At 42.5% G+C, this 11,947-nt stretch overlaps 1 protein-coding gene across 1 annotated transcript in view; it reads right to left on the reverse strand.

Annotated features, from left to right (window-relative positions):
• csmd3a (CUB and Sushi multiple domains 3a) overlaps positions 1-11,947 on the reverse strand; it is a 252,962-nt gene that overhangs the window by 205,864 nt on the left and 35,151 nt on the right. The window contains exon 3 of the mRNA XM_047808368.1: positions 7,458-7,570. Coding sequence (XP_047664324.1) covers positions 7,458-7,570 — 113 coding nt within the window. The remainder of the gene's footprint in view (positions 1-7,457; positions 7,571-11,947) is intronic.

Raw genomic sequence — 11,947 nt, forward strand, 5'->3', positions numbered from 1 at the left:
TAGCCGTGGATCTGGTTCACAGAAACCCGCCGAGCCGTCGCAATTTCCCATCATCTCAAATTCTTTTCTCAGCAGCACCGATCCAATATTCACTTTCGATACCGACGCTTTGATATAAACAAACCCGAACAAACCGGAAACAGGAATTCCCGCGGCTAAAGTGATAGCGAACGCCGGTATGTGATGAATCTCTGTCCTCTGTCCTTACACAGTAATCTGTGTTTATCTGCAGTGAGATTCCTGGCTCTTTGTATGTTCGCTGGCATCCAAGGTGAAAGGAGAAAAGCTGAAGTTCTTACAGCTTACAGAAAGATTCAACTCCGAAGTCATCTATGAAGGCATTCCATCAGAGAAAAGAAGACAATTACAAACAAGCTCTGTGTAGAACTTTTGTGTTCAACTTTAACTTCAAAAATTTTTGGAGGTTAAGTTCAGAGAGCAGGGTCAGCCTTGATACTGCACCACTAGAGCAGGAAGGGTTAAGGGCCTTGCTCAAGGGCCCAACAGTGGCAGCATGGCAGTGTTGAGATTGGAACCCTGAGCCTAACCTTAATCATGCCAGTTATGATGATATTCTCTCTTAAGGGCCTTGATCAAGGGCCGAACAGTGGCAGCATGGCAGTTTTAAGATTGGAACCCTGAGCCTAACCTTAATCATGCCACAGTTATGATGATACTCTCTCTTAAGGGCCTTGCTCAAGGGCCCAACAGTGGCAGCATGGCAGTGTTGAGATCGGAACCCTGAGCCTAACCTTAATCATGCCACAGTTATGATGATACTCTTTCTTAAGGGCCTTGCTCAAGGGCCCAACAGTGGCAGCATGGCAGTGTTGAGATTGGAACCCTGAGCCTAACCTTAATCATGCCACAGTTATGATGATACTGTACTCTCTCTTAAGGGCCTTGCTCAAGGGCCCAACAGTGGCAGCATGGCAGTGTTGAGATTGGAACCCTGAGCCTAACCTTAATCATGCCACAGTTATGATGATACTGTCTCTTAAGGGCCTTGCTCAAGGGCCCAACAGTGGCAGCATGGCAGTGTTGAGATTGGAACCCTGAGCCTAACCTTAATCATGCCACAGTTATGATGATACTCTCTCTTAAGGGCCTTGCTCAAGGGCCCAACAGTGGCAGCATGGCAGTGTTGAGATTGGAACCCTGAGCCTAACCTTAATCATGCCACAGTTTTGATGATACTGTCTCTTAAGGGCCTTGCTCAAGGGCCCAACAGTGGCAGCATGGCAGTGTTGAGATTGGAACCCTGAGCCTAACCTTAATCATGCCACAGTTATGAATGCTAATGCTAATGTTAATATCACCGAAGATTTTTTATACAGGAAGCGTTACTCATTCTCTCACACTTCTAGAGGCTAAAGTTCGTTGTGCTTCGGCATCATCTCGACATCCTTCATGTCACCGTTCCACCGCCACGATGAGGCGACAGTCGTGGACAGAAAAGCGAGCGATTTCATACGTATTCTCCTGAACTTCTGTGCTGAAGTACGCTTCAAAGCCATTAACAGTGAAGAGGAGCATCGTGAGCTGTTTTATAGATCCTCATCAAACTCCACTCCAGATTTCATACAGCGTATTAGCATACCATTGTTTCCTTGCTTTGGAAACGACTGAACAGATCAAGAAAAACATGTGGTACCTGGTTGAGTTGCCAAGCTATAAATATCTTTATAGGAACGGGCAAAAACGAAATAAATCAAATGTTTATTAACTAGCGCAGTTGGCAAGTAGAAGCTCCGATGTAAACAAGCAGGAACATCACAAAGCCCGTGCTTATTCATCCAAAGTTTTAACAGAACTTCTAGACTTGTTTTTTATAATGTGAAGTAGCTAAGTAAAAGGTTAAATGTTTTAGCTAGCTACATTTATTACCTTATATCGAGTAGGGTTTCAGTAAAGAGATATATCTAAACCAGACAAGAGTTGTCTCAGCCTTGGACATCATGCCCATGAAGCTCTGTCTGAATGTCTGATGGATGCTCATCACAAAACTGGAAACATTTCAGGAGTTAGGAAGTCGTCATTTACAGTTACAGCATTTAGCAGATGCCCTTATCCAGAGCGACTTACATTTTTATACAACTGAGCAATTGAGGGTTAAGGGCCTTGCTCAGGGGCCCAGCAGTGGCAGCTTGGTGGACATAGAAATCAAACTCACAACCTTCTGATTGGTAGCCCAACACCTTAACCACTAGTCTACCACATCCCCCATTGCTCATATCATCAACAGCGCTATGCTAATTGTTTCTCTTTTTCTACCTATCCTGAGGCATCTAGAGATGTTCCACCTCCAGTTGTGTTCCGCTTCATGAAGATTTCAGACCTTCGGTAAAAAAAATTACCAACTCCATGTGGTCTCTGAGGACAACGACCTCCTTATCGATACACAATTATCAGACTCTATCTGACTGTAGAAAGTACATTATACATAAGACTCTCTGGTGTTTATAACAGTTTATAATCACACCCTTTGGTGTCACCCAAATGAAGATGAGGTTCACTTTTGAGTCTGGTTCCTCTCAAGGTTGCTTCCTCTTCTATCTAAGGGAGTTTTTCCTCAACAAAGTCACCTCAGGTTTGTTCATTAGAGATAAATACAAACAAGTTTAAATATAAATCTAATATTAATCTCAAACTTTTTGTATTATATTTCTTATGTTCTGAAAAGTTGCTTTCAGACATCATCCACTGTTAAAACTGCTACACAAATAAAACTGAATTGAATTAGAGCACATAGTGCATATCCCGAGCGACTTACATTTTTATACAACTGAGCGTTAAGGGCCTTGCTCAGGGGCCCAGCAGTGGCAACTTGGTGGATGTAGTAATCGAACTCACAACCATCTGATTGGTAGATCAACACCTTAACCACAAGCTTACCACATCCCCCATCTGGTCATCTGGTTGGTACAAAATTACATCATTTCTGACTGGTGCGATTGTCTCATTTTTTTGATGTTCCACCTGGAAACAAAGCCTCCATGATGGTCTACTGCCTTCGCGTAAGAATGAAACCATCTGGTTTACAATCGTGAACGATAAGCGATTATGAGCATCAGCTAAACTCTGGTTCACAAACTCATTCATTATTTATACTTTGCATGCCGGTCTTTTTTTGAAGGGACTTTACATTTTCACACCCCTAAACAAAACAAAACTGTCAATCAGACACCCAATGGGCAGTATTTGGCCAATAAATGCTGCTATGGTGTCCAGACCTTTTGCCATCAGTTTGAAGCTCTTACTACATGAGACTAGACTAAGAGCAACGAGCCAACAAATGAACAAAGTCAAACGTGAAATTGGCTTCAGTTAATTGAGAAAATTTGAGTTTAGTCTGCACTTTTTTTGTGCAATTTTCCTTTCGAACGAATATGTATAACAGATATAAATGCATTTAGCATGTTGCCATGTGCATGGTTTTTAAACATTTTTTTTTAGTTTGTGACACTTTCATATATTCCTCTCTATCCCCATTTCTATTTTATCGCTCCCTATCCGTATTCTATTGATTTTCTTTTGTGCCCTGTGTTTTGTGGGGCTGCCGTAACAAAGCAATTTCCCCTGTGGGATCGATAATGCGTCTGTCTGCCTGTCTGTCTGTCTGTATACCTGTCTGTCTTCGTTATAGTGATATCCAACTGATCTTTTTGTCCTTTTCACTCAAACACACAGTACCTTAGTAGACCAATAGACGTTTCTGTCATTAGAAAAAAAGCAGCCTTGGAAAGTTGCTTGTATTTATGCTGAAGTGGATGGTCATGTAATCGTAATGTCATGTGTGAGGTATATTATTAAGTGAGCAATAGATTTCTGGCACATTTTAAGGAGCAGGTTCACATGCCCTCAAGTGAAAAGGTCACGTTTCTGTGTGTAATTCGTGACACACCCAGGCAGAGAAGGCTGATTTGTAGCGGATGGCAATAGACACATTAATCAACACAAACGCAGTGACTGTCAAACATGGTTTGGCTTGTTCACATGATGAAGGACTGACAAGAGCTAAAATGAGTTTTCTTTTCCCCTTGTGCTTGGCCTGCCTGCTTCGCCTTCTCCATCCTTCTCCCTCACACACACACACACACATAATAGACCACAAAGACACACTCACACACCAAATACTGAGTGAATGAATATTGAGGAACGACTGAAAAAGCCTGAACATTTGAGATTCTGAAAAAAATGTTCCAGGCAGAGCTCAGAATCAACATGAAATATATGAAAATGCAAACAGACGAGATGGAAAGTGCCGGAAAGACCACGGAGGAGGTGCCGGAGTAGTCAAGTCAAAGATGTCAGCTCATTATAACACGTTTTTTTATGCTGCTGGAAAGAGCCTGAAAGATAAATCGAGCTTTAACGTATTCCCGAGTTCGGAAGGGATTCGAAGACACGAGGGGCTTTTCACGGCATTTCGAAGACCAATAGCATAGAGCGCTGTTCGATCACACCTGTCATCGCACCTGGTGCCTTTTAACGAGACCCTCTCCGAATCAGCCGTTAATAGATCCGCTTAATGGGAACGCTCCTTCATTTGGCGTCCTGATCGGCGGCAGTGATAGATAACGAGACATGAGCTCGCTGACATCCGGTGCCCTCCAGTGAATAATAAGAGATGGGATTAATATTCCAAAGCCTATAAAATTCCAAAGAACATTAAGCTAGAAAAGTGTGAGGGAAGGGACGGGTGAGGCTAAATTATTCAGCGTGTGAAGGATGGAGCAGATGGGGGAGGCGTCCTGCAGTCGGGTCAGGAGGGTGGCAGGTGGTAAAAGAGAGAGAGAGAGAGAGAGAGAGAGAGAGAATTGGGATGCAGTAAGGGTTCTCCTCTCATGCATAAGCCCCTGCAGACATGACCAATCATAACCCTCATCTGAGCCAAATTCTCTCACACTGAAATGTCCATTACACTTCACTTTAAGTGAGAAAACATTGTTCTTTGAGGTTTTTTAGAAATCCAACACAAGTCCTTTTAAACGGCGTTTTCTGAGCCTTCTGGACCATCTAAAATCTCTTCCTTGTGGGGTTTCAGAGTTCAGCTGTGATATAAAAATCTCACAGTTAAAATATTCATCTACATCATATTATATATAAAGCCCGCTAGGGTTCATGGCAGTCGATCAGCACATCCGACGCATTCACACACTCGGAAATAAATGCAGAGATATCGAACTTTATCTTGCTCTGTTCCTGGGGTACTACCTTCAAGGGTACATCTTTGACCTAGAAAAGGAAGGGCTGCAAGTGGTGAAGCTTTAGGTTTAGATTTTAGAGCAAAAGCTTTAACAGTAGTCAAGGCTACCAGAGTCAAGTGTGAAATGGAACCAGCAAGACCGGGTCTAAAGCAGGTTAAGGCCAGCTCAAGGTCAAGTCTACTGTATACTAAAGCAAAGCTGGAGACCATCTAAACATTTTCAAACCTATGCCTTCACCTCAACTAGTTGGCTTCACTTTGTACATTGATTTGAATGTTTTCTAGAAGATGGATTACTTCTTATCAAACTTTGTACAAGTCCAACCAAGACAAAGAAAGATGCCCAAGAACAAGATGAGTCTAAATCGATACAGAAATGAGTTCACTGTATTCACTGCCATGCAGCTAGTGGGTTGGAAATGGGTGAAATGGTATAAAATATCAACAAGACAAAGGAGATCATTGCTGACTTCAGGAGGAAGAACACACTTCACGCACCTCAAGCGATCCTGGGGTACATCACAGATGACCTAACATGGTCTATAAACGAGTAAGCAGTAGAGCAAACCTCCCCCCTCTTTCTTTCAAGAAATTATTTCTTTGCATATCCCAACTTTGGAGGTTGGGGTCAGAAAACAGTGTCTGCCATGATACAGTACCCCTTGAGCAGAGAGGGTTAAGGCAGCTTGGCAGTGCTGGGGCTTGAACACTGCTCCTTCATGCAAAAACCCAGGGCCTTAACCACTTGAGCCACTTCTCACCCCCCCTATCAGTCTGGTATGGTAGGTGCACTTCCGCTGACCAGAAGACCCTTCAGAAAGTGGTAAGAATGGCAGAGAACATCATCAGAGCCTCACTCATGTCTACACAGGACCTGTACAAGAAACTCTGCCTGTGCAGAGTTGACAGGATAGTCAAGGATCCCACCATCCCTGCCTACACCCTGTTAAACTCCTGCCGCATACCGCAGTATACGGTGCAAGACAACCAGACTCTGCAGACTTTGTCCCACATGCCATCAGGCTACAGAATACACACTGACAATACAGAAAACCCACTGATCTGTCATGACTCCGATGGCTGAACCACACACAACTTCAGTCTTGTCTTGTGCAATATCCAGATGAGTCATGTGCAATTATTCACTTCATCACTTGAGCACTTTATTATTTATCGCAGATGGTCCTTTTACATTTAATGCCACTTGTCCACTAAACCAAGCAATGCGAACTGACATTTATTGTCCAATAGACATCCTTTGTGACCTGACATGCAATATTTCTCTTATGTCCTCGCGTATGTTTATAGCTTTTCTGTACTGTCTATTATGCAGACTGTAGTGTGCTGTCTTTTGTGTTGACTTGTTGTTGTTGACATCGATTGCGTGGATTATTGTGCGATGATCCGACGTTCGGTGTGAACTTATGCGTATTCCGTGGCATATGTACAGTTGATTACAGTATGGTCTATGGTCTATTGTACTGTCTATTTGTACCGCTTATGTTGATTGTTGAATGTTAACAACTGCACATTGGACCGAAACACAATTTCGTACTGCTGTTCACACCCCGTTTCCTGGCTGAATGCCAAATAAAGTTCACTTCGACTTCGACTAAAAAATTAATCCTTTTGATCTGAATTCATTTTCAAAATTCATTTTCAAAGCCTGGGGGCACGGTGGCGTAGTGGTTAGCACGTTCGCCTCACACCACCAGGGTTGGGGATTCGATTCCCGCCTCCGCCTTGTGTGTGTGGAGTTTGCATGTTCTCCCCGTGCCTCAGGGGTTTCCTCCGGGTACTCCGGTTTCCTCCCCGGTCCAAAGACATGCATGGTAGGTTGATTGGCATCTCTGGAAAATTGTCCGTAGTGTGTGAGTGTGTGAGTGAATGAGAGTGTGTGTGTGTGTGCCCTGTGATGGGTTGGCACTCCGTCCAGGGGTATCCTGCCTCGATGCCCGATGACGCCTGAGATAGGCACAGGCTCCCCGTGACCCGAGAAGTTCGGATAAAGCGGTAGAAAATGAATGAATGAATGGATTTTCAAAGCCTATAAACTCTAGCCAGCTCCATCTGATGCTTAATACTTTTTCCCGTTTGTATACCATACTGTACCTCGCTTTCGATGCCTTCTGTCGATAATTTCCTTCTAAATAAGCACACATGGTCTCATACATGGGAAAGTATACGAGAGTTTCACAACCCAAGAAATGAGTCGCTGGTATAAAGTAAAGAAATAACAGCGCCTCACCTTCGTAATAGATTTTAAAGCCATGGGCACTGACGGCAAAGTCGCTGGTGAGACGAAGGGAGAAAACAGAGCCTGTGCTTGTGACCGGAGCAGGAACCTGGAATCCTGTTAACCTGAGAGAGAGGAAAAAAGGAACGAGAGAAAGATAGATAGAGAGAGATCTTAGTCAGGCATCCAAACAAACTTGACCATGTTTTCTTGTTTCTGCATCAGCCACGGCTGCAGTTTACACATCGCCGCGCAGCAAATGCAAAAAAAATCAATTTTCAGCTTGGAGTTCTTTCCCCTCGTCTCCAAAACGTTTGATTCGAGCGCTAAAAAAACCCAAGATCAAACGTCTTGTGTAACGTGCGATATTCCGTGACTTTATCGAATTTCAGACAAGGACGCTTCGAGCTAAATTCACACGTATGCAGAATTTCACAGCACAGAAAGCACGCAGACGCCAATCTGAAAACAACACCAGCTTTTACACCATCAGTGTTTTAGTGTAATATGTCTAATAGAAATAAACAGAACATCTCTATGGCAACGTGACATCTAAAGGAACCTCATGAAGATTTTCAGGAATGTGTTTTGCATCTCAATGAATGTGAGGCATTTAGAGTGAGTGGAAGCATCACACGACTAACTGATAGGGGAAATAAATCACTAGAACATGGATGAAGATACTCAAACCAGCCTGAAGTGGATTGTCTTTTATTTTCCTATAACATCAATGCCAAGAAGTGTTTGATACCTGACAGCAATTCACAACAATTTTATTAAAACGACATTTAGATTTCACTTTTTATCCAAATATACATAGATTTTATGAAACAACTTAACAACTAAATTTTACAGCGGGTATAAACAATCATTCCAGGCAAGTGCTTATTTTTTTCCTTCTTTTTAAGTTAAAAAATAAAAATAAATAAAACAGACAGACAGACAGACAGACAGACAGACAGACAAACAGACAGACAGACAGACAGACAGATAGATAGATAGATAGATAGATAGATAGATAGATAGATAGATAGATAGATAGATAGATAGATAGATAGATAGATAGATAAACGAATGAATGAAATTAAAATATCGTTACTGACACTGGAGACTTTTTCCATAAATCTTACATCAACATTTCTTCTGAGGAAAATATATATTTATTTATTTATTTATCTTAAACTTACCGCTTTACTTCTGACTGTTAATAAAATAAAAATAAAATAAAACCTACATCTCACATAAACATTTTCTTTTATTTAATAACCAAAAAAAAAAACACCCACATTTATTTATTTATTTATTTATTTATTTATTTATTTATTTATTTATTTGGTTAATTAGTTAGTTAGTTATTTCAATAGTCATTCCTGGCTACAGCTTCTCTTTTTCTTTCTTTTAAAGTTACAAACTAGTAAACAAATAAAGACGTGATGTGACGTGACGTGACATGACATATGGCTAAGTACGGTGACCCATACTCAGAATTCGTTCTCTGCATTTAACCCATCCAGAGTGCACACACACACACACACACACACACACAGAGTGAACACACACATAGTGAACACACACCTGGAGCAGTGGGCAGCGGCGCCCGGGGAGCAGTTGTGGGGGCCCGAGACTCAAACCCACAACCTTAGGGTTAGGAGTCAAACGGTCTAACCATTAGGCCACGACTTCCCCATAAAACTCTTACTGCTTGACCTCTGACTGTTACCGGAGACTTCCTTCCATATCTCCCATAAACATCTCCTTAGGGAACAATTGACCTTAAATGTTTTTATATGAAAAAATAAAACAACAAAAGTTTTTGTGTCCCTTTACAAATCGCATTCGAAGAAGTGTATTAATTAAACCCTGTAATCTTTAGCTGCACTGCTGTCAGAGCAGCGTTAGGGAAATTTAATCAACAATCCAAACTCTTCATCTGCTTCATCCTCCAGCTACATCCTACATCCTTTCTATCCATTTCTTAGTTAGACATAATGTTGTGGAACATCATCAGCGCAGGTCAGATCGTGTTCACAGCACAGAGCCGCCACAGAGTCGGGGCGAGCCGAGAGGTGAAACGAGCTGAGTCGTTAATACCCCGCTGCATTTCTCACATCTTCTCACTTAATTGCTTGCTTCTCAGCGTAACATAACATATCCTCAGGATCGGGAAGAGGAAAAAAATGGCTCCGATACCCTCATGGCAGTTTCTTTCATTTCATTCATGGTGAGAGCTAAGGTCACGCTGAAGGTCACATCAATCAGCAGCTGAGCCGCGAGTCCCATGTGCTTGGATTTCCAGGAAAAAGTGATAAAGAATTTTATGAAAGAAAAAAAAAGACTGAATAGTCTTTGTGTGTGTGTGTGTGTGTGTGTGTGTGTGTGTGTGTGTGTGTGTCATAGATGGCTTAGACAATTCCCTCCCAGAATACCAAGGGCGTTCACACCAGGGGGCTTTCACACAAGGGGACACCAGGGGACACCAGGGGGCAATCACACAAGTGGACATTCACACCGGGGGAAAACAGTGTTTGTTCACACAAGGCGATACCAGGGGACACAAGGGGGTGTTCACACCAGGGAACATTCTCAAAGGGGACAACAGGGGACACCAGGGGGCAATCACACAAGTGGACATTCACACTGGGGGAAAACAGTGTTCGTTCACACAAGGGGACACCAGGGGACACAAGGGGGTGTTCACACCAGGGAACATTCTCAAAGGGGACAACAGGGGACACCAGGGGGCAATCACACAAGAGGACATTCATACCGGGGGAAAACAGTGTTCGTTCACACAAGGCGACACCAGGGGACACAAGGGGGCAATCACACATGTGGACATTCACACCGGGGGAAAAACGGTGTTCGTTCACACAAGGGGACACAAGGGGGTGTTCACACCAGGGGACATTCACACAAGGGGACACCAGGGGACTTGCACACCAGGTTACAAGGGGGCATTCTGGCAAGGTTTGTTTATATTCTGTCCCATGTGTCTTTGTTTATGTTTTGTTCTCTCACGTGTCTTTGCCACACCTGATCCTTACCCCGTCTCTGCACCTCTGTTCCCAATACTAATAATTACCTCCCCTGTGTATACCTGTGGTGTTGTGCGTGTTTCTTGCCGAGTCCTTGACGTACAGTAGTTGGGTGTCTCTTGTTATCGTCCTTTTGTTCTTTGTTTTATTTTCCTGCTTTCTGTATCTCGTTTTGTATTTTGTTGCCTAGTCTTTCTCCTCAGACTTTTTGAGTCCTTTCCGTTTGAGTTTCCATGCTGCAATGATGTCATGGATCCAGTGAAAGAAAGCCCTGCAGCGCTTTGACCCGGGTTTGTCATGTCATTAGCGAGATGTTCCACTGACAGGTTTGTCCCATAACTCTGACAAGATGAACTTTGTTCAAAATCCTCAGCAGTTCTATTCGATTTTAACATCTTTTTATTCACCAAGCTTTAGAGACAAAGCGCCACGAAGCTGTCAGAGCTGTCCAATTAGGTCGCGAGTCTTTACCCAGAGTCATTCTGCAGATCAGGAGAAGAGGCTAATCCGTTTCCCGCACTCTTATTAGAGGAGGTGCGTCAAAACGGAGTAAAATTGCTGGACATCATTATCATCGCTGGCAGGGACGAGAAGACAAAGTGAGATTACTCACAAGCCTCTCGCACTCGTCCTGCTCTGTAGCTCGCACATCACATGGGATGTGTGAGGAATGAGCTTAGATACATGCACGGTTTAGTCCTTTCAGAGGAAGATGGCTGAAAATAATCTTCAGTTAGTGTTGATGTTAGTATGACCGCAGGATCGAGGAGGTGTGAAAACGCTGTGTCTCGTCCTCTACAAACAGCTAACACATGCTAATACCCTCTAATTATAAAAATAAATAAATAAATAAATAAATAAATAAAGTGATAAACAACTGAAAACTAAAGGGAACAAATTGATATTTATTCAATTCAATTTAGAAATGATATTAAAAACAAAAACTAAATAAATAAATAAATAAATAAATTGTAAACCACTGAAGTTTATGGGAAAATTACAATTACAAATTACTCACGACAAACAAAATCCTGTAATCCTGTAAAAATCCTCTATTATTCTATACTTATAAGCTAATGCAATAAATAAAAGTCAGTCACACACACACACACACACACACACACACACACACACACACACACACACACACACACACACGATTTAAATACACTGCTTATCAACCTGTGATATGCGTGAATGAGGAATTTGAACGTACAGGTTGCCAGATCTTTATAAAGTCCCCTTCCAGATTTCAGTGATATCTTCATTCTGTAGCTAGGACTAAATGCTGAATCCTGAGTCTTGCCTTGGCGACTGAATCCTTTCTCACTCGACTCTTAACATGACACAGAGCGCATCACAGCAATATCAACATCAGTAATATAAACAGAACTATTCAGCCGCCAGCTTGCATTGTGCGCCGTTTCCTTTAATTAGGAACCTGAATTGCAGATGCTGTGCACATCT

The sequence above is a fragment of the Tachysurus fulvidraco genome, chromosome 25 (assembly GCF_022655615.1).
Source record: "Tachysurus fulvidraco isolate hzauxx_2018 chromosome 25, HZAU_PFXX_2.0, whole genome shotgun sequence".
NCBI lineage: Eukaryota > Metazoa > Chordata > Actinopteri > Siluriformes > Bagridae > Tachysurus > Tachysurus fulvidraco.